Here is a 27,588-nt window from a genome sequence, read left to right as displayed (position 1 = left end):
TCAAAGGAGCTTGCAAAGAAAAGCGTCTGGACTTCTTTAAGTTTACTTGAAGACGTTTCACCTCTCATCCGAGAAGCTTCTTCAGTTCTAAGGTCAAATGGTGGAGAGTCCCAGATATAAACCTAGTGGGAGTATCCCCCCACAGAGGGACAAAAGGACCCCCTGATGATCTTCTAATCGCCTGAGCCAAGGTGTGAAACTGGGTGTGGGTCCCAATCAGCCAGAGTTTCGGGTGTGTTCATTGTGAAACCTGGCCCCACCTTATCATGCGAATTCCTGAGGTCAGATGGCCCAGGATGTGAGTGGGCGTTAAGGCGTCTGGGAAGGGATCTCAAAACTGGATTATAGATGGCAGAGAGTTGGTGTCGTAAACCCCCGCCTCTGTTCAAAGATAAAGGCGGTGATATGTAAGGCGGTCAACATATCACCGCCTTTACCCAGGGGATGCCATACCCTGCATCTACGGACTTCCTAAAATCCACAAGGAAGCTGTCCCACTCAGACCCATAGTCAGTAGCATAAACTCAGCCACTTATAACATTGCTAAACACCTTGCTACCATCCTTGCTCCTCTTGTGGGGAACACCCCACACCACATCAAGAACTCCACCGACTTCACCGACAAGGTCCAGAAACTTACCCTGGATCCAGATGAAACCATGGTGTCCTTTGATGTAGTCTCTCTCTTCACTTGCATACCCACCACGGAGGCCGTGGAGACTGTCAGAAAACGACTACAAGAAGACAGCTCCTTGGAGGACAGGACCAACTTCACACCCGATCAGATTTGCACACTGTTAGACCTCTGCCTCACCACTACATATTTCAAATACAACGAAGGCTTTTACAGACAAAAACATGGCTGTGCCATGGGCTCCCCCGTGTCACCTATTGTAGCCAACCTTTACATGGAGGAAGTGGAAAGGAAGGCTCTTGGCTCTTTCAAAGGAAGAGTACCCAGCCACTGGTACAGATATGTGGACGACACCTGGGTCAAAATCAAGACACAAGAAGTGGAATCCTTCACTGCGCACATTAACGCTGTGGATAAAAACATCAAGTTCACCAGGGAAGACACAAAGGACAACTGTTTGCCTTTCCTGGACTGCGCTGTGCACATTGAAGAGAACGGCAAACTCAACATCGAAGTTTACCGGAAGCCCACACACACGGACCAGTACCTCCTCTTTGACTCCCATCACCCTTTGGAACACAAACTTGGAGTAATTAGGACCCTACACCACCGGGCAGAACATGTTCCCTCTAAGCCTGAAGGAAAAAAGAAGGAACACACACATGTAAAGGAAGCACTCAAAACGTGCGGCTATCCTAAATGGGCGTTCTTAAAGTCAGCAAAGAGGCACAGAAAAGAAGACCAGACACCAACGAGGGAGGATAAGAAGGACAGACGCAACAACATTGTCATCCCCTATGTAGCCGGTGTATCAGAAAAACTTAGGAGAGTTTTCTCCAAGCATGACATCCCGGTGCATTTCAGACCCAGCAACACGCTCAGACAAAAACTGTTTCACCCGAAAGACAAAACGCCAAAACACAGACTTAACAATGTGGTGTATGCTGTACAGTGCAGCGAGGAATGCCCAGACCTCTACATTGGAGAGACCAAACAGCCACTTCACAAGCGCATGGCACAACACAGAAGAGCCACCTCCACAGGACAAGACTCAGCAGTCCATCTGCATCTTAAGGATAAAGGACACTCTTTCGAGGATGCCAATGTTCACATTTTGGACAGAGAGGACAGATGGTTTGAAAGAGGAGTGAAAGAAGCCATCTATGTCCACTGTGAGCGACCATCTTTGAACAGAGGCGGGGGTTTACGACACCAACTCTCTGCCATCTATAATCCAGTTTTGAGATCCCTTCCCAGACGCCTTAACGCCCACTCACATCCTGGGCCATCTGACCTCAGGAATTCGCATGATAAGGTGGGGCCAGGTTTCACAATGAACACACCCGAAACTCTGGCTGATTGGGACCCACACCCAGTTTCACACCTTGGCTCAGGCGATTAGAAGATCATCAGGGGGTCCTTTTGTCCCTCTGTGGGGGGATACTCCCACTAGGTTTATATCTGGGACTCTCCACCATTTGACCTTAGAACTGAAGAAGCTTCTCGGATGAGAGGTGAAACGTCTTCAAGTAAACTTAAAGAAGTCCAGACGCTTTTCTTTGCAAGCTCCTTTGACTGTCGCAATGTTGGCAAAGAGAGGAAGTGACGTAAGATTTGCGCATGCGTGGTACCGATCAGTAGTGATGCGCGATACCACTGATTTCCTTTCCGATCCGATACCAAGTAATATTCAGGGTGGTATCGACGATACTGATCCGATACCGATACTTTGTACAAAAACTTATTTTATTTATTGTATCTCAAATTATAGCGTCATAATGATTACAGGACATCAGATTCTTGTTCTTATCACTTAATAATGCAGGGTTCATCATATAGAAATAAAAAAACTGAAGTTGTGCGCTATTTGAACACCTTGCCTGCCTGCAGCACTAAAGGACGTCTGTCTCCCCCTAGCAGCACCTGTCCCTGTCCTCCTCTTCAGTTCACCTCAACATACGCTCGTCATATTCTGTGATATGATTTACTTTGAGGTGTTTGACGAGGTTAGTGATGTTGCCACAACCATACATGCCAACCCTCTCGATTTTTCCGGGAGAATCCCGAATTTTAGTGCCCCTCCCGAAAATCTCCCGGAGCCACCATTCTCCCAAATTTCTCCCGATTTTCCACCTGGACAACAAAATTGAAAAACCATATCGCAGAATTCATAGCCCGGCCCAGCTAAATCCAGTCTCTAACAATGTCGGCAGCAACTTAGTTTTAATATTACTCTTATTTCTCTTTCTGGGTCACAAAAAAACTTTTAACATATTTTCAGGTGAGAATGTAGCTTCAAATATCTGAGCCGATCGACACATCATTTTCAAACCCCCGCGGTCTTTCGCTACTCGGGTTAAACATGATATATAAGTCACTTAGATAACTTAAAAATGTTATTGTTTGGCTTTTTCAGTGTTTTATTTGTTCGTGAGTAAATCGGTTTGGCTGAGATTAAAGTTATTAGATTAGATTAAATTAAATTTAACTTTATTAATCCCTCGGGTGGGTTCCTCTGGGTTTTCACACAGCTGAATAAACGTCAAACAGAAAACTGATTAAACAGAAGTGTGAGACGGTCGAGAGTTAAGTCAGTGCCCGGTTATATTTTAGATAGCAAGGAGCAGACGGCCGAGTTTCACTCCACCGAGGGAGCTCGTGACGCACTACCCGGCTTTCTTTAGACCGCGAAGGCCGGGTCCTCAGGTGGAAGCAGCCTCTGAATTTGGACACCCCCGCTGTTTCCGGACATTTAACGTATTTTATCCGATAAATAAACACTGTAAAATGTATTTATCCCCCCAGCAGCCCTTTTGAATATCTCCCTAGTGTGGCCACAACACCTCACGTTTTTGCCACATGTATCGCAAACCACGTCTCAGCTTTTGTGGAGGTAAAATACGTTCGCACATGACTCGAATTACGCTCAGCCATTGTTGTGAGTGTGCGCGGCAAGGGGCTGCGAGACAGACAGCCGTATTTCGCACATGACTATGAAAGGCGGAAGAGGAAGTAGTTCCTTTGAATGTAGACAATCCGAATGTTATAGTTTCTTTCCACTGTGTTCCTGTTAATGATAAACTACAAATTTGCCCTAAATTACTAAAATATCGATATTTTAATGTGAGAATCGATTCTAGAACATAAATGATTGGTATCGGAGGAATCGATATTTCAGGATCGATCCGCACGTCACTACCGATCAGGTTTCAGGTACGGATCGGGTAGTGACACTAACAAGTAGCACTGATAAACTGTAAGGATACAATGTGCAGACACATTGGCTAATTGTAGTCTGATAATCCAATAAAATGCTTCAAAAGGTGCATTTTAAACAGCCCAAACACACACACTGTATATTCTGTAAACATACATTTTAATTCTGTAAAGTTGGCCATTTCACATGGAAATACCATTTTTCCCACTTGTATATTTGAGGAGGGCGTTGAATACATTAGTAGGTTAGTTTGGAATGTGCACTATCAACTAGTCACCAGCTGTAGTATTGTGTAGAACAAGCAAACATTTGTGGACATGGCTTTAGTGAGGCTGACACACCTCTTTATCAGAACATTAGTTATAGTAACAGTGTAGGTATAGAAGCTGATACTTCTTAATCATACTTCCCTTGCTCACTCTTTTTCAGCATATTACACACATTGATCTTCAAAATATCTCCACAAATTAATAACAGCATTTCTTTTGTTTTTGTTCTTCTTCTTCTCTCCCTGTCTCTCCTGCAGGCAAGCTATCCCTGGAGGAGTTTATCAAAGGTGCCAAAAGTGACCCCTCCATCGTTAGGCTACTCCAGTGTGACCCCAGCTCGGCCTCCCAGTTCTAAAACTGCCCCTACTGCAACCTTCTTTTTTTTTTTTATCCACAACTTTGCTCTGTTGCTCTATTGAAACAGTCAATCAAATCAATGCATGATGGTTCTCGTCTCTGATATCTTTCTGTTGTTGTTGTTACTGTGTGCAAGGATGATAGAGGAGGATAAGGAAAGTCGTCACTGTCATTTTACGTTTATGTTTGGGAGAATGAAGGGACTAGGTATGACTGACAGAGACGCCTGCTAATGTTCCATAATATCTGTCTCTCTCTCTCTGGAGCGTTGGATTTCCAAGGAGCTTGTGACGGCGTGTGGATGTTTGTTTGTTTTTTTCTTTTTTCCGCAGGGAGAGGAATCAGTTCCTACTCCTACACATATGCACATGTAGATGTACATCATGTATATACTGTACGCCTGTATATCATAAGATAAAGTGCATCTGTCTTCATATAGGGGCGCACACTCTTTGCCATTGAAAGGCAGTATTATGTAGCGTAGCTTCCTGGTGGTCCATCTGAATGGGCAGTTTAAGGGGGGTGGGATGGGGGCGGGGCTTGTACATCAGATTTCTTTGATTTTTTTTTTTTTAATTTAAAATGCTTTTTATTTTCCTTTTGTACATACCGTTTTCCTCCTTCATGGTTTATTTATTCAGTTTTTATTCTCATTATTGCGCTTTTACTTTGATAATATCGAGATGATCAAATTCCAGTTTACAGTGACGGAGAGAGAGAGAGACAAAACTAGTCAAGATTGACCTCTTTGTGGACTCGAGCGGAGGAATTCCTGTAAAATAACGGGATCCCATTTGTTGCATTTGATCAATGACACCAGTAGCACATATCAGTCGAGCCGCCATTTGTTTATATAAAGTATGGCTGTGCATTTGGGTCTGAATGCGTGCGCGTGCATGTGGACACACACTGTATGCTTGAGGCTAACTTTTACAGTATTATCTTGTTGTGTTGTTTCTTAATTTGTAAGTATTTTAAAGTTCTTTAACGATGAGCAGTAAACTTAAGATAGCTGTAACCGTTCGCTATACTACTGCATGATCCTTCGAACCAGGCGACGACAGAATCCACAGACACAGTTTACGCACAGCGGTAACTTTTTGTAGCTCTTCAGCCTCCTCAGCATGGACCCCAGGCAGAAATGATTCGATATTTGTCTTGCTCTGGGACAACACGGGCCTCCTATCCCCGCGCTCTCTTTTCCTCTGACAGACCGAGAACTCACTAAGGGCTTGTTCATCACTCTCTAGCCTAATGATTTTTTTTTTCTTATTATTTTTTAACCTCCTGGATTAGTCTGCTTGCAGAGCAGTTAGATGAAGGGACGTGTTTCACAAGATTGCAGCGAGTCCGGAAATGTGTTCTAATTTGGATCTGTTTGATCTTATTTATAGTTAGAGCAGAAAGAATGTTGAATATATTTTAAAAAATTAAAAATTATAAACTTGTCTCCTGTATCAGTGACAAATAAGTATTGTGCGTTGTTGAGGTTTCAAAAAGACCAGATGCAGTTGTGAAGAAGACCTGAACCTGAAATAAACATAGTCACTGGTTGCAGCATGGCCAGCGCCATTCTCCTTTATCACGCCTTAAATGCCCCCATAGTCAGATCACTATTGCCCTCTTGTGTTTTCAAGGTAAAACACACACACTCAAATTGAAGCAATGGGACAAAGCTAACAGAAAATGTGTGGATATGGCACATAAGGAAGTTGGACTCAAAGATATCAGTTTGTCATGATGGATTTTGTCATCATGGGTGTCGTGATGAGCAAAACACAAAATCACGTTAACGGTATTTCAATAGTTATAGAAAATAATGCTCTCGGTCAAATTTTTTGTCTTCTTTAATGAACACAGCAGGGAGGAGGTAGGAATGTAGTCATGAATTCATAAATACTCAAACAACATTGATATTTTATTTTTAAATATCAGGATTATTGTTAATTCAAAGTTAGCATGGCACCTCTGGCCTGTAATATTAGTTTCAATGGTGTGTTCTGCAGACAGAACGCCAACACGTTGTTGTCTCCTTTCAATTTTATCTTGACATCATTAGCCAGAATTTAGCTAACTTACTGAATACTACTGTAGCAGTGGGGGCTGAGAGTCGTCCTGGTGCTGCTGCATCTATGTGACATTTAACTAGTACCAAACACTCGCACAGGAGCTTCCTAACCAGCCGCACCTCTGCTTTGGGGATCCTTTAGTGTCACTGCCTTCTGCTGGTAGGATAAAGAACAACAGTTGCTACTCTCTGATCTATTACAGTGTAATCCTTTTCTATTCTCACTGCCTCTGATAAACTGGTACCTTGTGTTGGATAAATACGAACCTCCTTCTTTCTTCCTTCCTACTTTTCTGTTGCATGAAAACCTCGTCTGAGGATGTCATGTTTATTCTGTTGAACCTGAAATCGAAATATATGTGTTTCTAAGCTGCACGTGTGCACTGCGTCCTCATTTGTGGTCATTTTGGATACGTGTGGAAAACGTTAAAACAGGGGGCCAAATACAGTCTGCTTTTGTCTTAACTGGATCGAATCGATGAAACTCCGTGAAACTGCTTAGAGTTGTAAACCACTGACATTGTTATCATATTAAAACATTTAATTATCTTAATATAGGAATAAGAAGCCCAATTTTAACATTATGTCTCATTTTGTCTACATGATATAGAAATGTAGAATGCAGTTTTAAAGAAAAACATCTGCTAGCATTAATCTTTGGGCTTAAATTACAAGGGGAAAAAAATCAGCAGACAAAAGTAGGTCATTGCCCAGACGGTTCTCTAATTATGGAGCAGAAAGATTTTTGCTAATTCACATAAAATAGCCTTTTTTGCAGACCCATTGTACAAAAAAAAAAAGAAAATCCAACATTTATGCCTTTCTCTCCTTTTTTTCAAAGCAGCCCAGTCGACCGAATTGGGAGTCTCTGGTGGCCCAATTCTGGTCCCTGAGCCTTATGTTTGAGCAGATCATGTCTGATCTGACAGCTGAACTGTAATATATTAAAAACATGACATATATATTCCATATATTCCAGGCACTTCTTGACGTGCACCTGCAGATGGTTTGTACCAACCTGGCTAAAAGTCATGCATAACCAGTCCTACCTGTCAGGTCACTCACGAGCTGCTGGCGTTACCATGTGCTAAAAATGTTTTGGTGCCAAAGTTCAGAAACAAAACACAAAACAATGGCATGGTTTCTTGAATAAAAACTTTATTTACTTAAGAAATAAAAAAACAACATGTGCAGTGCTAATTTGACTTGAGCTAAAAGAAGAAAACAAAATGCATCTCATACCCTGTTAGGCAAACCTGAGACTCTATCCTCAACAAAAAGAGGAAAAGCATTGTAACACCAGGAGAGCTCATTTACATCCCAACAAAGTCAGAATAAAGAATATTTTCATCTTGTTCTTCCCATTCTGTTGTCATTGTGCAAAAGAACCCACCAATAAACCCCAAAATGAAAACATTTTGTGGTCACATTTTGGCGTGTGTGAAATACTGAGCTTTGAATTGTGGTAGAGATTTCAGTGTTGGAGAGCGCTAACTTCCAGATTAGCCCTGCTTCATGGCTTTATGCTGGGAAAGTGTGAATCGAGTTTTAAACAGGTCCGAACAGCTGACATCACAGCGGCATCGGATCATTCATCCAACCCTTGGCAACAAACTGACCAGCTATTTCTCATAATCCCATTCAGACCTGGCACTGTGTCCTCTCTTTGCAGCATCTCTCCTCCTGATGTGCATATTTTGTTCAACACGATGACAAGAATGAGAACTGACAAATTCCCATAACTGGGAAATAATCTGGGCCTCAGAATATTCATAGATCACTTCCTCTTAAAGAAACATCTTCATCTGAGGCCAGAGCTTTAAAGTACTGACAGGTTATGAGCATGAAGTTTGACTCCAAGTACTGTAGCTGGAACCTCATAAGTCTTTTTCTGGCTCTTCGAGTAGATCTGCTGCGTTAAATAACGCTATATCCAGAAGCTGGACCTTTCCAGCGCACCCCTTTGCAAGAGCCGGTGTTGCTCCGTCGCCCTTTGCTGGCTTCCAGCTCTTGTTACTTGCCTTTCTCTGTCTGATCTCACTCTGTGTGGCTGGCGAAGAAGTTGTCTCTCCGAGGGAGGAAGACTGTGGTCCTGACGAGGAAGATACTGTGGAGGGGTGGGAGTTCGGTGCTGGCGTTGGGGAGTTGCTGTGCTCCTTCTTGGTGGTTGGCTGTAGGTTCTTGGTGGTTGGTTGTAGGTTCTTGGTGGTTGGCTGTAGGTTCTTGGTGGTTGGCTGTAGGTTCTTGGTGGTTGGCTGTAGGTTCTTGGAGGCTCTGTATGCCCAGGGGCAGGTTCATTGTAGCTACTTGGAGGTCTAGAATAGTGAGGAGAAGCACCTTTCTCGATTGGCACCACAGCGTTAATCTACAGAGACACCAAAAAATGGCTTTAGTTATAGTGCACAGACTGCCAGTAGAGTTCAATACATGCCCGAGTCAAAATCTCACCGATCTGCCTCTGGGTCTCTTCCTGGTAGGGCAGCAAGGCAGACCCAGAAAGGAAATGCAGACAGCAAAGCAGCGGGCACAAAACACCAGCTGGATGAGACAAGTCACGATTAAAGGCACCCAAAGGATCAGAGTCGTACTCTGGGGAGGGAGAAGGTGAAGATGAGCTGGGGAGAAACACCAGCTGGACCATTCAGAGAACAATATCTGTAAAGGTGCTCTGCAGTCTCACATAAAATGGGGAAACTGTATAGATAATAATGTGATACAGAAGTGAACGTGTTCTCAGATTGCACAGCAGGGCTGAAACCAAAAAACTTCTGGTTTGCAGCCCTGCTGTGGGAAATTCAGTTCGCACAGGAGAGGCTGGATAAAATATGCAGAGCAGAGAGTATCAGCATGAAATGCTACAGAGGGAATTCAAAGAAATAGAGATGCCTTTTGTTGTTGGGCACTGACTCGCAGACTACAAAGAGAATAAAAAAAGTGCACCGCTCAAAATTTGGAGCTCTCTTTGTAAATCATGATGAAATATGCAGGAAGCACAGAACATAAGGCTTGCATAACCATCATTACTGCTTCTAAGCATGCATGTGTGCCAGAAAAGTCCAAAACACACTCTCAGGTGATGTAATGTACCCTCTGGCAGCCATATTGGAGACCGCTAGCTAATACACAGCACTGAGTGAACAGCATGGTCTGCAGTCTCAATAGACTAAGACAAAACTTGATGCTCTGGGGTCCAGCTTAAATTTGGTCCATCGCAAACTTTATGTGGCTATAAAACGAGGAAGAAACACACCAAAGATGATAATCCAACCCTCATTCCAGAAAGAAAGCAGAAGAACTTGGGTTCATATCTTACAACTTGTCTAAATTTCAGACAAGTATTGCTCAAGTTTTGTTTCAAAGCTCTCTGTTGACTTATTGAACCCATTTTCTCTCTTTTTAATAAGCTTTGATGGTAGCTACTTACTATATTAACAAAAGTATTGAGCCACACCTCTTAAGATTTAAATTCAGGTGTTTTTAGTCCCATTGCCACTGGGGAATAAAACGAAGCACCCAGTCATGCAGTCTGTCTTTCCAAGTCTTTGAGGGTCGTTCTAAAGAGGTCAGAGAATGGTACTGTAATAGGATGGCACTGCTGCAGCAGGAGAGTTTGTCTTCCCTCCTAGATATTTCAGGATCACCTGTAAGTGGTATGATTGCACAGCAACGCAGCCGCAAAGTGTCAGCAGACAAAGATGGAGAGCGAGGGTCGCTAAATACTAAATACAGACTCAGTAACCGCAATCTTCCTCTAGCATTAACATCAGCACAAAAACTGTGTGCCAGGAGCTTCAATAGGAATCCTATTATTACACTTTACATTATGTACTCAGGTTTGCAATAATTCCCCCACTTTTCCTTTTAGCTTCATTTCCTTCTACCACTTCCGTTCACGTCCTGTCAGACTGTGGCAGGTTCACACTGATTTATTTATTCAGAGGAATTCTAAATAAAACACGAAGAAATCCACATAATTAACAAGACAAGTTTCTTCTCTTTGCTTAAATTCTAATAAATGTACTTGTTATTAATTATTTTTAGGTCTATGAGCAATTGTAATCTCAATATTGAACAAAATAATTCTGTATATACAGTGGTCCCTCGTTTATCGCAGGAGTTACTTTCTAAAAATAACCGGTGATAGGTGAAATCGGCAAAGTAGCCAACCCTATATTATTTTTTACAATTATTATAGATGTTTTAAGGCTGTAAAATCCCTCACTGCACACTTTATACACTTTTCTCAGACAGGCATGAACATTTTCACACTTTTCTCTCAAAGTTCAAACCTTCGTAGAAAAATAAGTCCAGTATTATAGAATGAAACCAAAGGCACCCATGGTTTCCTTTGACGGTGCAAAACATTTCATCGACATTGTTGTGTTTGTCGGGGAGAAAACTTACATACTGTACAGCACTTCAGACTCATGCAGCTAGCGATGGAAGATTTATGTTAATTTGACAAGCTGAATGAAAAGTGAACCGTTATAGCGAGGGACCACTGTAATGGAACAACAAGCAGCACTAGTGCATTTTTGGCTTCTTCAGCTATACTATAATGTGAAAACACCTGTGCTATTTAAAGCAGCGTGAATGTTAGGGTTTTAAGGTAGCACGTCTGAGTTAGTCGTTGCTTTAACTGTCTTTTGTGATCTTCAGGATGATTTGCCCTGTTCTCATCCCAATCATTGGGTGTAGGGCACTAAATAAAGTAAATAAAAGCACGGCCCACAGGCGGTTACAATCATGGTTAAATGACTTACACAGATGTATTGATTCAAACGGAAACATATATGTTCATCCAGAGAAACAATGTAGAAACGAGGCATAACATGCTACCCTGTGATTACCGCTCTCTATCATGATGAGTGACGATCTGCACTGCAGACACGACTGCACGATGGCAGTCTCCTTTTCAATATTTAGACAAGTGAAGCCCTCCCACTCACCGAGCCACAAAATTGACTGAAAGAATACAAACACGGTGGCAGTGGGGACTGTCTGCCCAGGGCCGTGTCTGTGCTACTTACAAATGATAACCTACACCGCGTGCAGCAGCTGTGCCATTAACCCCCCGTGCCAAGAATAAATCCACTCTAAGATGAAGGTGACTGATGCAACAAATTGTCAACTACATTGGGTGTTAAAACGCCAAAGTGTTGCTGATGTGTGGATGTTTCCATGAGGCTTAGTGCGTCTGACAGTGTAACGGTGTCTGGACGCAGTCCGGAGCTAGCTGACGGGGTCAGGTCAGCGTTTGTGCCACTAGTCCGTCAGCCGCAGAAGCGCGACAGCCTGAGTGACAGAGAAGACAGACACCCAGCCTCCCACTCCTTCTCCCACACCCTTATGTACACACACACACACACACACACACACAGTACAAAAGGGAATGCTGCCACCATGATGCACAGCCTCTGTTGTGATTATGTCACAACAGTCAGCTGTTCAAAGAGCCATCTGCTGCAGAAAAGGTCACAGGTCACGCCTTGATCTCAGCATCTGTGGCGCGCACACTAATGCACTCACGTAGATGCGTGTGGGGTCAAAGGGACACTCGTTGGTGACGCTGGAGTAGCCGGTGGCGTCGGGGAAGCGGCAGAAAGTCATGAGGCTCCGCCCACCGTGAACAATGGCCCTCACCACGGATACAAAAAGGCCAATGGCTGAAGCCGCTGCCGTGAAAGACGCAACCAGACTCACTGTGAAGAGAGACCACGTCTAGGGGAAAGGAAGAGAGAAGCACAACTTAGATGATCAGAAAGGAAAAATTCTCCCAGCTGGGAAACTGGGGCATCTCCGGCTGGAAATAGACTTTTAAAAAAAAGAAAAGAAAAAGATGGCAAAAGAGAAACAAACATTAGTAGAGCTGAGATTATTCACAGCAGCCGCTCTGACATGTCAGAGCAACAAAAGCACAGGTGTATTAATGATTCTGGTTCCACTCCTGCTACTGTGCGTGCTGATTCACTGCCATAGACTCCTCATCCTCCCCACCCACAACAAGAAGTTTACAATACAAACAGGGTTAGTTAGGATAGTAAAAGCAAGCAAAAGCAGGAGCAGGATTTTGACTGATGCTCATAAGGAAATATGCAAAGAAAAGCAATACTAACTCGACTAAAACAAACAAAACAGTTTGATATTTAACAACCTCACTTCAACCAGGGGGTGCAGTGTGGAGTTTGCATGTTCTCCCTGTGTCTGTGGGCTCTCTCCAGCTATACTGGCTTTCTCCCACAGTCCAAACACACAAATGGGGTTAGGTAAATTGACCATAGGTATGAATGTGAGTATGAATGGTTGTCTGTCTTTCTTTGTTAGCTCTGTGGTGGACTGGCGTCCTCTGCCTCTATGATATGATCCAGCTGCCTCCGTGACCCTTAATTGGATAAGCAGAGGAAAATGGATGGATGGCTGGACTTTAACCATGCTTTTGATTAAGCAGACTTTAAATTGTTGTGTCCCTCCATTTATCGCAATTTGTCATTACGCAGCCTATCAGATTTCATATACCAAGATAAGTGTTCTTGTCAAAAGAACTCCTGTGTCTGAATATTGTGTTTCTGTCTTCAAAGAGTTGAGCTCCCTCAACACACACAAAAAAAACCCCTAAATTACAAAAAAAAACTAAACAAAAACCCCAAAAGAAATCGGTTCGTCTCTGCTTGGACATGTTCTCTCGCCTTGCTTGTCCTGACTGCACTGCCATAACCTAGCATAGCGTCGCATAGCGTAGCATAGCATAGCATAGCATAGCATAGCATAGCATAGCATAGCATAGCATAGCATAGCATAATAGGCTCTCAAAACACATTATGATTTGAATGTTGATGGCTGCACAGTAAAAGCTACAGATAGCAGCCTTAGGCTCACACAGGATTAGAGAGTGTTAAAAGACTGCCTGGCAACCATTGGTTGTTATTAAAAAAAATGTTACCCAATCTGTTGCAAGTACTTGCTAGAGGCTGCTGGCAGTTGCTGTGAAATCGACTGCTAAAGCCCCAATCATGCAAGCTTAAAAACCTGCAATGCCTTCTGCTAGCCCCTAGTTGCTAGGGAAAAATTTATATTCCCTAAATTGTTTGCAGGTGGTTGCTGGACGTTGTTAGCTGCTGCTAGGTGAAACTAGTTGTAAGAACTTATACAGCTGTGCTGACAACCTCCTTGCAATTGCTTTTGTTGCTAAAAACATTGCTGTGGTTGCCTGTTGTTTGTATGTTGCTCCTTTTGCTAAGTGTTGGTTTCAGAGGTTGGGGGTTGCTGCAGCACTCCCTCTGTGACCCATCACAACAAACAACCTCCAACAACCACTCACCAACCAGTCGGCAATTAAGATTTTTTTGCTCTAGGTCTGTGTGATTAGGGGCTTAGCAATCCATCCATTTTCTACCAATTGTTCAGGGCCGGTTGGCGAGGACAGCTGGATGCCAACAGAATCACATCATCTACAAAAAGCAGAGATGAGATTCTGAGGCCACTAAAGTGAAAGCCTACTGCCACCTGGCTACACCTAAAACCTATGTCCATAATATCTGAAAAGAATGAAAAGAATCTGTGACAAAGGGCAGGCGTAGCAAAGTCCGACACCCACTGGGAACGAGTCTGGGTTATTGTCAGTAGTTTCGATCAAGCTCCTGCTGTAGATCTACAGCAAACACCCCATAGCCTGTAGCACCCCCAACAGGACACTCGAAGGGATGCGGCTGAATGCCTTCTCCAAGTCCACAAAACACAAGTAGACTGTGGGTTATAGATTTGAAATGAAAATTCTGATTTGATCACAATAAAAATCTTGGGTTAAAAACAATTTTAAATGGGAACTAAAGTCCAATTTAACCATGAACACAAACATTGCAGTTTATTTCCTGATGTTTTACGAATGGTGTTTCCTAAGTACAGTCATCGCCTGTTCTAAGGAACTACTTATAATTTGTTTTAAAAAAGAAAAAATAATAGTAATCCATTCAGGATGTAGCACGCCTCTTGGACAATGCAACAGGAATAAGCTCCAGCCTCCATGCATGATAAGAAGATAAGAAAATAGACTGATTATGCAAGCCTTAGCTATACTTGTATTACAAATGAATGATGCACGATAATGAATGATACGCTGGGTGGAGAAACCTATCCCGAATTTACAGAAGGTGAGATGCAGCTAATCAGCGTGCCCAGATATTTAAAGTCAATTTGCGAAGATGACTGAGCTGTTAAATCAAAACCCGATAAGGCCAATAAAAAGAAATAAAAAAAATAACACCTACAGCAGCCAGCACATGTAAGAAAGGCCCGTGTTCACTCATCACTTGAAGTGGATGACTGAGTTACATAACAAGATGTAATGGACTCAAACTGCCGCCTCACAGCCTGCTTCACAGAGGCACTCGCTAACAAAGGAAACCGGAGTGGTTTATCAAGCTACAGCTCACTCATGAGCAAGCTGCCTCGTCAGTCCCGTCTGAGCAGCCCGACAGCTAACTGAATAAACAGAGAGGAGATGCAGGGAGTGAGAGGGGAAAAACAAAACAGAAGCACACACACACACACACACACACACACACACACACACACACACACACACACCTCTGCAGGGCTGAATTCAGACACCTGAGGCAATGTGCAGGCTTTTTTTTAAGTCACGACAGAGAGAAAAAGGTGAGGAAGCTGTAAAATATCAAAGCAGAAGCAGGCGAGCAGAGTGCTGGAGCGCTGTGACAGTACTGCTCTGGCACAGTAATGTTAGATCAATAAGAAAAGCAAAGGAGAAAAGGTGGATAACACAAGGAGAAAGGCACCTACTCTCCAGATATTGAGATTAAAAAGCATACTGCAGAGATACTAACCAGGGATTTACTCTTCTTGTTTTTAGAGAGGACGATAGCCAGAATACCAGCAACAACTCCCTGCGGAGAGAACACAGATGACATTTTAAAAAAACACAAAAAAACACAAAAACAAAGCAGGGAACACACTGCAAGCAATTCAAACACATCTTTAAGTGCCTCTGTATTTTTGAAAGATATTTTTAGGAGACCTGAGGAGCAGCATTTTCACAGAGTGGCTCAAACTAAGTGAAAACCACTCAGATTCCTACACAAGCCACATTTTCAGAGAGAGATTAAACATTATTCTAGAGTTCTTTATACAGTAAAAATGGTTTTAATGAACTTAAACACTGACCTATTTTCACATACAAACAAATGTGCTGAATGTCATTCTCAGAATTGCTTCCTCATAGCAGCAAGGAGAAGCACAAACCCAAAGAACAGCCAGAAGTGAACCCTGTCTTAAAATGTGGTCACATCTTACAGCAGAGTCATTGTGACTTTGTTTCATTCTTATCTGTAACGAGCACATCACATCAATCCCCTACACGTGAATGACATCAGCAACTTTTAACTAGAGTTGCGGTAGTCCAATTAACCAAAGGCAGGAGCTGCAGATTAGAAACGAAAAGTCAACTTAAGCCTGTGATATTTGTCCAGAGATGGCAAACGTGAGCACATTCATCACTAAAGCAGACATACAGATGCTTGTGGTAACAAGTACTTTGGTAAATGTTAATGTACTGATTCAATTTGTTAACTTAAGTAAGAGAGAAAAGGCAGAAAGTAAAAAGTAACTCTTTGGATATTTCTACCAGCTTTTTGAACCTCCCACAAACGTGAATACAAACCTTATCATTTTAAAATTTGAATTCCGATAACCATCTGTTATTTGGAAGCAAAGTGACATTCAGCAGGTGAGGGCAGCGTAAAAGCCCATCTTATCTGTCTTACATCTTTCTCCATCTCTGATTGAGCGTATCTGGCCATATCCCTGTGTTGGTGTTAATCATGCATTATGATAATAATGTTGTTCCAGGATCAACATTGCAATTGATTGATCACGTTGTGTCATAACTTTGGAATTCGGAGAAAAAGAAAAAAAAAATACCTTTGTTTATAAAAAACTCTCTTCTGGAAAAAATGTAAGCATGTCAAGTGTTTCCTTTATTAAGTTATATTATATAATGTGTATATTATCAATATTATCAGCTTTGCTGCTGATTGATTTGCTACTCCAAATTTACGCTACTCATGCTGGTTATCTAGCAATAGTTTTTAAAAGCATTACCTAACTTCCTGGCTAATGCTAACTGACTCCTCAGACAACATCATTGGTCAGCTGGAATTTTGATCCTGGACCGATGACGATGCAGGAACAACGGGATTATCAGATGGTAGCTCTGAGTGAACTTATCGAGCACTCTTCTTTTCCTGGGAAATACAGCAGCTGGATCTTTAGCCAACAGACATAACGCGTGACCAACTGCATACAAATAGATGGTGTATTTGGTGATATCTCTTGAGCTTTTAGAAACTTATTTGAAATTACCTGCTACCAAAACAAACCCCTGAACAAACAAAAAGTTACTTCATTTACGCTAGCGCCTCTTCTGTAGCGCTAGCTAGATGTTTAAGTACTTCAACCACAACTTTTGGACGATCTGCACCAAAAAAGCCATCCCAGATTGTTCCAGCCCACTTAACCCTGAGTATAGTACAACAAATGATATAATGTGTATAGATTATATATTTGTTTTTTTTTTGCCTCTTAGATTTCTTTGTGATAAGCACCAGTGATGGAGACACCAACAGGACTGATTGTCCTTTTTCTTGTTCTCCCCATTTAGCCTCCAATCACTTTAATGTTTGAACATTAGCAGTGTCAGGAAATAATAGCCCCCTCAAAAGCGTTAAACCTGGAGTAAAGAACTTGTTTGGAAAATGTAATGAGTAGAAAGAGCAGATATCTTGGTTAAAATGTAGGGAGTACAAGTAAAAAGCTGAAAAGGTAAAGTAAAGACATCTGAAAAATCTTCTTAAGTACAGTAAAGTATATTTTTACTTCACAGCTGTGAATTTGTCTACAGATTTATAACTTATGAATCCTGAAAAACAGGTAATTCTATTGTTTTTTTCCCCCATGTTGCTCTAACCTGTGCTGTCATCACCACGAGGGAAGGCAACATTGGTAATACTTTACTAAAATGTACGCGTGTAAAAGAATTCTTACCCTGCACAAAGAAAACAAACAAGCACGCACCCACAAAATCACCATCGGCTTTACAAAACCCACGCACCGGCCTGTCGCGTCTCACCACCATCCTTATCTGCACACTGCTCCACGTGACCTTAACTCGTCCACACTGTTTTGGATGTGTGACACTCACGGTGACAGAGTATGATCAAGAAAATAAAGCTTTAGTCACACAGGTAAAAATGACTATTCCCCGACTGAATGGGAGTGGCAGCTGGAAAGTTTACACTGGCTGCAGCACTGAGAGTGAACTTTTAGTCTGAGGGCAAACTTCTTTCCAGTCTGTTGCACATTTTCAAGCTTTAGCATCACTAAGCTAACAGAAAGCATGAAAAACTAGAATATGTTTACTTATATTGTATATTGCATGTTGTAGCATATGGTATTTTGGAAAACCGTAACTATAAATAATAACCAAAAGGCAATATTTTATCATTATTATTATTATTGTTGTCGTTATTGTTAGTGATAATAGAAGTAGTATTCATGCCAAAGATTTATGTTTAAATAGTTAAAACCTGTTCTAAAATCACAGGAGTGAAGCAAAGATGACATTTTTTTAACCAGTCCTCCAGAGAGGAGGATTGTGGGTGTTTTGGCTCTTTTTGAATGTGGTCTTGCAGGTCAGTTCTCTTTGTTACCTTCAGGGCATCATTATACCTTACCTGCTAGTAAAAGTTTTTGATGCTTTAGCTCATGTGTTTGTTTGGATGTTACTGTGTTTTATGCACAACAAGCTTCTCCGAGCTAAATTAGCCACAGTGGGATTTATACAGTTATTAATAAAGATTAGATTTCCTAAAATTCCCTCCACAGAGATGTCCTCTAGCTCTGTCCTTGTTAGTGCCAAAATGCTCACCAGCATGCCAGATGCGATGGCCACCACGTTGGCGATGGCGTACTGCATGGTACGGTCCTGGTTTTTGATGCTGATGTGCCTGAGTACCACGCCGTGCACCAGAGCTCCCAACAGAAAGTTCACGTGACCGACCAGAATCACGCTCAGACCCATCTTCATCAGGGCCTTGGGATCCTGCAGGCTGTCGCAGCACAGTCCTGATGGGAGAGGGGAGAGGGAGAAAAGAAGCAGGTCGAGCCACAGCAGCAGAGCAGAGAGAGGTGACTTTACGTCATCCACGCCGTATTGATCAGAAACACAGGGGCCAGGTCAAAACCACGGCGGAGATGTCAGCCGTGTTAATAATTAGCTGCTGAGCGCAGGCTGTCCCAAACAAGTGTGTAAGAGGTGACCAAAGATTTCCAAGACAAAAAAAATCTACACTTGGCCTGTTATGCTTCCCCCCCCCATCTTTTCAACCAGTCAGTGCTCACAATAAACCCACATTAGCTTCATGTAATGCACAATAATCCCTCTTATCCAAAAGCGGAAACTACAGATACTCAGTTCCTGACAAGCTTATCTACTCTTGGCTCTGTGTGATGTCATCAATGTCATCATCTAAGACACACGCCCTGTTTGTGTCACTTTTATGCTTGCACATCAACTTTAATCTCATCTTGTGAAAAGCCTGTTGTTTAAACCTTCTGTTTACTAGAAACAGCCAATCAGAAGAAAGCAAGCTTTAAGGGAAGGGGAAAGGCGCTAACACAGACGCTGGATAAAATCAAGGGATGCTCCAAGGCCCAGTTTAATAGAAAGAAGGATTATTCTGAACTGCCAAAGCTGCTCAAGTAGAAAGTAAAATTATTCAGTAGAAAATTAGCATGAACAGGCCTCCCTTTCTTATGAAATCTGGATCACATCTCAATTTATATAATGAATATTGATGGGGTTTGTGTAGTCACGTGACACCGGTCCTCGCATACATTTCGTACGGCGATCCATCCAAGTGAGATCCATATTTATTCCTTTATTCCAGCCACAACAGTTTCACAACTAAATCTCTGGTCAATGTTTACTCGCCTCTTGCCACGTGAAACATCCACGCACAGGCGTGACAGTTGTGACAATTTAACACGGTGCTGGGTTTGTTTGAATCTGCCAGTAAAGGGTGATAACGTTTAGAGAAAATGCCCAAAGTAAGCAGTCACTCTGTTATTGCGGTATCAAAAGTGACCTGATAAACTAGTTCCACACCACCACCACCACCACCACACCCAAACAAACACTGAAGTCTGGAACAGTGACAGCACTTTACAGGCGATTAAATCCCCAAACCCCCACACTCCTGTTTGTTACCTGTGTCGCCCATCTCTGTCAGGTCACCATTCGGTAGGTTTTTTTGTTTTAAATTATTTTAATTCAAAAGACAGGCTGTCCTGCGGTGGGACGGTGTCAGCGTGCTCTCGCTTCTTCTTCAAAGTGATCTCCACAATCCCGTCGGACAGAAAGTCACAGTCTCTGACACTTCTGCACGACGCTTTTCAAAATAAAACAATGATCCCTGAAAGTGGAGCATACTTGATGAGTTTTCAAAACTGTCGATAAGCTTTCAAAACTATTTTGTTATTATGAAAAGAAATGAGGAATTTAATACTTTAAACTGATTCTTTCTTGTGTGGAAAAATAAATTGGGATTATGTCTGTGAAAAAATTTTCTCCCCTGAATAAATTGTTTTAAATACATGCTTTTATTTTGAAAGTAAATTTAATAATTATATATATAATATTCTCTAACCTTGATGCAGACGAGGGCACTGCCTATAGATTTATTTTTAAATGTAAAAATATTTGAATGATTGTGATGCAACTTTTGACAGTTTGACAGTTGCCTTTAAAAAAAAAGTCCAAACTTCAATATATGTGGCTGGTTTGAATAAATAAGTAAGCTGCACAAGAGTAAAAGAATGTGTAGCAACTACAGCAAAATAATCTTTTAAAGAAGCCCAAATAGTAAACAGTCACAAAACAACGGAACTCTGGGGATATCACTGATGGGTTCTGTCCCTTCATATGCCAATAAGGCTTGACTGCCACCAAGTGGATCAGTGACGCTATTGAAGAAATATGAAGCTGAATGACCATTTTACAGATTTTTACAAATATATACAAGTTGTAATGTTTATGTTTGTCCTTTTGAGCGACTAAGTCAAACAAATTAATCGTCACTTTTGCTCAGTGTTGTACTGTCTGTAGTCACAAATCTGTGAATGTTCAGCCCATAATGTGAAAATCAGTTCTTGATATTTCATCAAACATTTATTTGTAAGATCACAACAGGGAATTAGAACATTTACATTAAATTACATTTTGGAAACTTTATAAATGTCAATACAATAAACCTGAATGCGTTCACCTTTTGTCATGGGTGCTTTTGAACAACACGCAGAGGTCTAAATTATCATCGTGTCCATTAGGGCCATGGAAAGATCCCTTCTGAAGGTTAACAAAACACGCACACACTTAAGTTCAGTTGAAGCTGATATGAGGTGTCAGATGTCAAGTGGATAAGCTTACATTTGAATGATATTAGGAAGGGATCTTCAAATGTACATAACATCATATCAAAGATTTGAAAGCCAAAGGTGAAACTACTTAACATTTAATGCATAAAAATAGGTGATTAATAAGGGGCGTGAGAAGATTTCTTGATTTTTAGTTCCACAAAAGGGTCTTCAGCTATTCAGCGTGAGAGGACTTGCAGGCGTCGCAGTCCACTTCAGGGCGGACCTTTCTCGATGCAATTCTGATGCTGCCGTGTTGTTTTCGTTTCACCACTCTGGTGGCAATCATGTAGAATATCTCACAAATGTTGAGCACCACACACAGGATGGATGCCCCCACCATGAAGTAGGAAAAAACGGTTTTCTCAGTGGGTCGAGACACGTAGCAGTCCACCAGATTTGGACAGGGGCTGACATCGCATTGAACCTTCCTGGGCAGCTTAAAGCTATCGTAGATGTAGTGGAGCAAGTAGAGAAAAGTGATCTCGAAACCAGTTTTGATGAAGAGGCTCATTAGGTACGTCCACCACAGGCCGCCATGCTTTTGTCCCGGGTTGTCGTAGAGCCGAGTGTTCTCGCCGTGCTTGGCTCGGTACTTGCGTTCCCGTTCTTCCCGGTAAGCCACGTGGAGCACCACCATGAATGAAGGGCAGGTGATGAAAACGAGTTGGAGGGCCCAAAGGCGAATGTGGGAGATGGGGAAGAAGTGATTATAGCAGATGTTGGTGCAACCAGGCTGACGGGTGTTGCAGTCGAAGTGCCCCTGCTCGTCGCTCCAGACTCGCTCAGCAGCCACCACGAAGATCAGCACCCGGAAAACAAAGACCACTGATAACCAGATCCTTCCAAAGGCAGTGGAGTACTTGTTGACTCCGCTGAGAAAACCCTGAAGAACTTTCCAATCCATGAGTTCAGGCTTCAATACGTTTCTTTTAAGCTGTGAATATTTGGGGAGGCAGAAAAAAAAAAAAGAAAACATAAAGGCAAAGTTATGCAATCATCCAGAGAAAATCTGTTCCCAACAGTGGGTCTTTAAAATAGGTGTTCCCATTTCTGATCAAACTTTTGCTCGGCAGCTCTGAAATCTAAAGCTCTCCCACTTCTCACAGCATGTTTTCACTTATGTTCAAAATTTGACACTTTTAAAGAAATATGCCATTAAAAATTAATGAAATGCTCACTGGTTTAAAACATAAAATCCCTCAACAGCACAAAAAATACTTGATTCTCTACCTCGGCTACCTTTAGAAGAGTTTAAGCTGAAGCTTGCCTCAACTGTGTTCCATGTTTAGTTCTTCCATTAAACTTAAGGATTTCTTTTTCTAAATAAAGTTTTAAAATGAAAAATAACTAATGTGAGACTGTATCTAAAAGAAACTTACCTTATGACTTCTGTTCTTGCACGCAGTCTTTCATGCGTCCAGTCTGGGAAATAAACTTCCTAAAAAAATAAGTTAAACAGGTAGCATTGGTTCAACCTCTGGACAGATTGGTCATAATCTAGAGGTGTGTCCACTTCTGGCATCTACCCAGCTAATCGGAGTGCTGGACAATATACTACCTTAAAGTTATGAATGCAGCAAAAAAATGACAAAATACACATACGTAGCGATACGCTACCATTTAGCCTTAATAAGGCACATTTTAAATTGTATTTGTCCACTGTGATTTGAGTTTCTTATGTTTCTTATCAGTCTCATGAGGCAGTTGAGATGTGAAGATATGTCCTTGGGTAGGTGCTTAGTCAACAAGGCTACCACCTAACATTTGTTTGAGCAACAACTCTAAAATGCACCTGAGATATGGAGAGTTGATATCGCTAAACAGTATATGCATTTGTTTGTTGATTTTCTAAGGTTAGGAAGTGCAGCAGTCACCACCTTATAAGTACACTCAGTACAAATCTGTTCTTTGATATGACGCTCGTAGAAGGAATGCCAAATGTAGTTTTTACTGAGGTGGTGCGAAACTAGTGTAGGAGTAGTGTTTGTTTTTAATGCTACTCCCTTCACTTACCACATGAAGTTGTCATGTGGATACATCACATTGCGGTTTTGCTGACTACTTTAAAAGATCTTATGGAATGGTAGTAGCAGTCTGGCTCTATCAGTTCCTTTTACAGCATTGCCATTTGTCTCAAGCACTTGACCAGAACACCAGTGATCTGTCTCAGCTTTGGGTTGGGTTTAGCCACTTGCTAAGAAACTAGAACAGCATTTCAAATAAACTTTTATATATTTTGGCGTAACGATTTTTCTGTTGAGTTTTCCAAACAGGTAAAAAATTCTGTAGAAAGTGGTGGAATTTAAATGAAAGTCTAACCTGGGTGGGTGATAAGTAAAAAATGATAAACTGTTGAGAAGTTATAATGTCCATCCTAATTCTTTCTGAGTGTAGTTAAAGAAAAAATCAGTTTACTTTAATTCATTCAGCACAGGTTCAGAAATTTTGTGTTATGTAGATTGGAGAATCATAACGGTTGGTTACATTGTAACCCAGGTTCTCTGAGGGGAAAGACTAGATCTACACTGAACAAAAGTTTAAACGCAACACTTTTGTTTTTGCTCCCATTTTTCATGAGCTGACTCAAAGATCTGAAACATTTCCTACATACACAAAGGACCCATTACTATCAAATATTGTTCACAAATCTGTCTAAATCTGTGTTAGTGAGCACGTCTCCTTTGCCGAGATTATCCATCCCACCTCGCAGGTGTGGCATGTCAAGGTGCCGATTAGACAGCATGAATATTGCACAGGTGTGCCTTAGACTGCCCACAATAAAAGGCCACTCTGAAATATGCAATTGATCACACAGCACAAGGCCACAGATGTGGCAAAACCAGTCTGTATCTGGTGTGGCCACCATTTGCCTCATGCAGTGCAACACATCTCCATCGCATAGAGTTGATCAGGTTGTTGATTGTGGGCTGTGGAAGGTTGGTCTATTCCTCTTCAATAGCTGTGCAAAGTTGCTGAATATTGGCAGGAATTGGAACACGCTGTCATATACGTCGATCCAGAGCATCCCAAACATGCTCAATGGGTGACATGTCCGGCGAGTATGCTGGCCATGCAAGAACTGGGATGTTTTCAGCTTCCACGAATTGTGTACAGATCCTTGCAATATGGGGCCGTGCATTATCATGCTTTAACATGAGGTGATGGTCACGGATGAATGGCACAACAATGGGCTTCAGGATCTCAACACAACAATGGGCCTCATGATCTCAACACGGTATCTCTGTGCATTCAAAATGCCAGCAATACAATACACTTGTGTTCGTTTTCCATAACATACGCTTTCCCATACCACAACCCCACCCACCATTGGTCATTTGATCCTGAGACGGTTTCTGACAGTTTGTGCAGAAATTCTTTGGTTATGCAAACCGATTTTTGCTGCAGCTGTCTGTGTGGCTGGTCTCAGACGATCCTGGAGCTGAACATGCTCAATGTGGAGGTCCTGGGCTGGAATGGTTACACGTGGTCTGCGATTGTGAGGCCAGTTGGATGTACAGCCAAATTCTCTGAAACACCTTTGAAGAAGGCTTATGGCAGAGAAATGAACATTCATTTCACGGGTAACAGCTCTGGTAGACATTCCTGCAGTCAGCACGCTAATTGCACGCTCCCTCAAAAGTTGCGACATCTGTGGCATTGTGCTGTGTGATCAATTGCATATTTCAGAGTGGCCTTTTATTGTGGGCAGTCTAAGGCACACCTGTGCCATATTCATGCTGTCTAATCGGCACCTTGACATGCCACACCTGCGAGGTGGGAAGTATAATCTCGGCAAAGGAGACGTGCTCACTAACACAGATTTAGACAGATTTGTGAACAATATTTGATAGTAATGGGTCCTTTGTGTATGTAGAAAATGTTTCAGATATTAGAGTTCAGCTTGTGAAAAATGGGAGCAAAAACAAAAGTGTTGCGTTTATATTTTTGCTCAGTGTACATTGCTGAACATGTGGAATATGTAGAGTGGAGAGATAGTCTTGACATATGGTCATATAAATCCATAAAAAAATCATTTTGATAGTATCAGATTAAACGTTTATTGAAATAGCAGTACATACATGCTCAACACATCAATGTTGGGGAACAAAAACATAAAATAGTTAAAATGTAAAATTGGTTTCAAAATAAACAACATCATCTGTTTGTAAGCATTTGCTGATGATTCTGATATTTAAAAATTCATTATGTCTCTCAGGACATAATGAGCTCAGGCTATGGTGTAGGGCGGGGCTGAACCCTTCTGGCCCGGTTCTCCATTGGTCACACTCTTCTCCAGAACTGGTTCTTTGTAGGCTGAGTTTTCATTACCACTCAGAGGAACTCTGGTCATCATGAAGGAGTTGTCTCTCATGGAGCGAGGTCCTTTTTTGCAGCATTCCCCGAACCTCTTCCCACACAGATATAACACCTCACAAAGAGTGAGGAAAATACACACAAAGCTGGTCACCACCATAAAGACAGTAAATATCTTCTTTTCCGTTGGCCTGGAAATCAGAGTGTAAGAGATAAAACATAATGTAGGACTGAGCGTTTGAAATTTTTGACCATTTAGAACCTTAAAGGTATCCCTTACCTCGCAATGTAGCAGTCCACCACATTGGGACATGGCTCTTCTCTGCATTTCACCAGTGGAGGAAAGAAGGCAGCTTCGTATAGGTAAAACAGCAGGAAGACAAACACGCCATCCACAGTTATCTTGAACAGCAGGCTGAAAAAGTAGGTCCACCAGAGACCCCCTCGTTTCTTTCCTGTGTTATCATACAGAGGTGTGCAGTCCTCTCCGTACTTTAGCCGGTGCTTACGCTCCCGGTCTTTTCTGTAGGAAACATGGAGAGTCACGAGAAGGGATGGACAAGTCACAAAGATCAGCTGGAGAGCCCAGAGTCGGGTGTAAGAGATGGGGAAGTAGTGGTCATAGCAGACATTTTGACAACCAGGCTGGCGGGTGTTGCAATCAAAGTCCTTTTGTTCGTCGCCCCAGACCTTTTCACAAGCCACCAAGAAGACCAAGAGCCTGAAGATGAAGACAATGGCAAGCCAGATTCGACCAAACCTTGTGGCGTACTTGTTAGTCCCACTGAGGAGACCCTCCAAGAAGATCCAGTTCATGGTGTTGTTTCAGATGTCAGTTGAACCCAATTGTAGAAACAGAGCACTAAAAAAAAATCCCAAAATGTGGGACCCACTGCTGAGGTATAGCTCGCTTGGACGCACTCTGAACTGGGCATGTCAAGCATGAAGGTGCTTTAATATGTTTCTTAATACCTGCCTGTGCCTTCTTGACACAGCCAGAAAGGGAGGGAGGTACACAGAACAAAGCAAACATAGACCCATTCTTCAGCTAGAGTCACTTCTGTAACTGGTGATAAAACACACACACACCTTGACTAGTTCACTTGTTCACACAGGCTCTGCACCATCCTGGACGCTACAAGTCTTACATTCAAAGAAAGCCAGTTAGCCTGACTTAGAATAAATAAGGAAAGGTATGTGATACAACGAGCCAGGTTGTGTCAAAAGATACAAAAAGTCTGCCTATCAGGAAGTTTCTTAGAAAGAGACAGATGAGTATTCACTTCTGAGGAAAGTTTTTATACACACCAACCTGTCTTATCCTGACTTTAGCGTTACTGTATATTTAAAATGTGGCCAAACAGTACAATCCTATTCTTGGATAAGTTGGAAACAAAGACAAAACATCACAGGTGATTTATATAATCCCATCCTTCCTGTATGAGGAACTCAATTTTATTTGTATAGCATTAAATCACAACAACAGTTCCTCAAAGACCCCGCAAAAATACAAATAAAACAGAGGTTATAATAAAATATAATATTGATTCACTCTTTAGCTAAATTATAATTTGGGCAAGACACTTCACCCGTTGCCTTCTGGTGGTGGTCAGAGGGCCCGGTGGCGCCAGTGTCCTGCAGCCTCGCCTCTGTCAGTGTGCCCCAGGGTGGCTGTGGCTACAATGTAGCTTGCCATCACCAGTGTGTGAATGTGTGTGTGAATGGGTGGATGATTGTGTATAGTGTAAAGCGCTTTGGGGTCCTTAGGACCAAGTAAAAGTGCTATACAAATACAGACCATTTACCATAATAGAAAGGGGAAAAACAACCTTTATAAAGACAAAGACACAGCACCTCTGTGAAATCATTTTATTTTATTTTATTTTTTGCAAAATCTGTTACAATCACAAGACAAAACTTGTCAGATTGGACAAAACGCAACACAGTTACAATAACCTTATTCTCAATTTTATAACCTATGAAGCTGGTCCTGGATGAATAACCTTTTTGTATATCAACCCTTGCTATTAAGGCGGTCTGCTGGCTGGCTCCACAGCTCTACAGTGCACAATAACTTTAGAGTGGATATAGAGAACCACATCAGCCAGAGTCAAGTAATCCTTTGGGTTTAGACCACAGACTGTATAATATGGTTATGACATTGTACGTGTCTGCGTGAAGCTGGACAATGAAATCCAGCTGTATTAGATTAGATCAGCAGTTGATATTCACTCTTGGA

At 42.0% G+C, this 27,588-nt stretch overlaps 4 protein-coding genes and 1 pseudogene across 4 annotated transcripts in view; 2 read left to right on the top strand and 3 right to left on the bottom strand.

The window, feature by feature from the left end:
• LOC146362484 (hippocalcin-like protein 1) overlaps nucleotides 1–6,918 on the top strand; it is a 51,718-nt gene extending 44,800 nt beyond the window's left edge. Inside the window, exon 5 of the mRNA XM_084918443.1 lies at nucleotides 4,378–6,918. Coding sequence (XP_084774569.1) covers nucleotides 4,378–4,475 — 98 coding nt within the window. The 3' untranslated portion in view covers nucleotides 4,476–6,918. The remainder of the gene's footprint in view (nucleotides 1–4,377) is intronic.
• Nucleotides 6,919–7,528: 610 nt separating this feature from the next.
• LOC146362483 (keratinocyte-associated protein 3-like) lies at nucleotides 7,529–19,956 on the bottom strand. Its single transcript, XM_084918441.1, has 6 exons — nucleotides 19,828–19,956; nucleotides 18,487–18,683; nucleotides 15,389–15,448; nucleotides 12,075–12,266; nucleotides 8,994–9,134; nucleotides 7,529–8,910 (listed from the first exon to the last, which is right to left on the bottom strand). The coding sequence occupies exons 1-6, from the start codon at nucleotides 19,838–19,840 to the stop codon at nucleotides 8,473–8,475; spliced, it is 1,041 nt and encodes a 346-aa protein (XP_084774567.1). The 5' UTR covers nucleotides 19,841–19,956; the 3' UTR covers nucleotides 7,529–8,472.
• A 1,251-nt stretch (nucleotides 19,957–21,207) lies between these two features.
• LOC146362482 (gap junction beta-3 protein-like) lies at nucleotides 21,208–21,939 on the bottom strand. Its single transcript, XM_084918442.1, has one exon. The coding sequence runs from the start codon at nucleotides 21,937–21,939 to the stop codon at nucleotides 21,208–21,210; it is 732 nt and encodes a 243-aa protein (XP_084774568.1).
• Nucleotides 21,940–23,752: 1,813 nt separating this feature from the next.
• LOC146362481 (uncharacterized) lies at nucleotides 23,753–24,883 on the top strand (annotated as a pseudogene).
• A 380-nt stretch (nucleotides 24,884–25,263) lies between these two features.
• Nucleotides 25,264–26,190, bottom strand: LOC146362480 (gap junction beta-4 protein-like). Its single transcript, XM_084919324.1, has 2 exons — nucleotides 25,630–26,190; nucleotides 25,264–25,540 (listed from the first exon to the last, which is right to left on the bottom strand). Exons 1-2 carry the CDS (start codon nucleotides 26,163–26,165, stop codon nucleotides 25,264–25,266), a joined length of 813 nt encoding a protein of 270 aa, XP_084775450.1. The 5' UTR covers nucleotides 26,166–26,190.
• Between the last annotated feature and the right edge of the window lie 1,398 nt (nucleotides 26,191–27,588).

This window comes from Perissodus microlepis, chromosome 22 (assembly GCF_051167445.1).
Source record: "Perissodus microlepis isolate ML-2025 ecotype Zambia chromosome 22, ASM5116744v1, whole genome shotgun sequence".
Taxonomy (NCBI): domain Eukaryota; kingdom Metazoa; phylum Chordata; class Actinopteri; order Cichliformes; family Cichlidae; genus Perissodus; species Perissodus microlepis.
The sequence above is the reverse complement of the archived record's forward strand: the minus strand, read 5'-3'. Positions and strand labels throughout refer to the sequence as shown.

Bases quoted from the DNA above. Each gene is read 5' to 3' on its own strand.
- LOC146362480 (XM_084919324.1), bottom strand. From the start codon at position 26,165: ATGAACTGGATCTTCTTGGAGGGTCTCCTCAGTGGGACTAACAAGTAC. The intron at 25,541-25,629 runs GTAAGGGATACC...TCTGATTTCCAG, and splicing joins GTGGACTGCTACATTGCGAG to GCCAACGGAAAAGAAGATAT.
- LOC146362482 (XM_084918442.1), bottom strand. From the start codon at position 21,939: ATGGATTGGAAAGTTCTTCAGGGTTTTCTCAGCGGAGTCAACAAGTAC.
- LOC146362483 (XM_084918441.1), bottom strand. The intron at 12,267-15,388 runs GTTAGTATCTCT...CCTTTCCCCTAG, and splicing joins ACAAGAAGAGTAAATCCCTG to ACGTGGTCTCTCTTCACAGT. The intron at 9,135-12,074 runs GTGAGTGCATTA...CTCCCTCCCCAG, and splicing joins TTGACCCCACACGCATCTAC to AGTACGACTCTGATCCTTTG.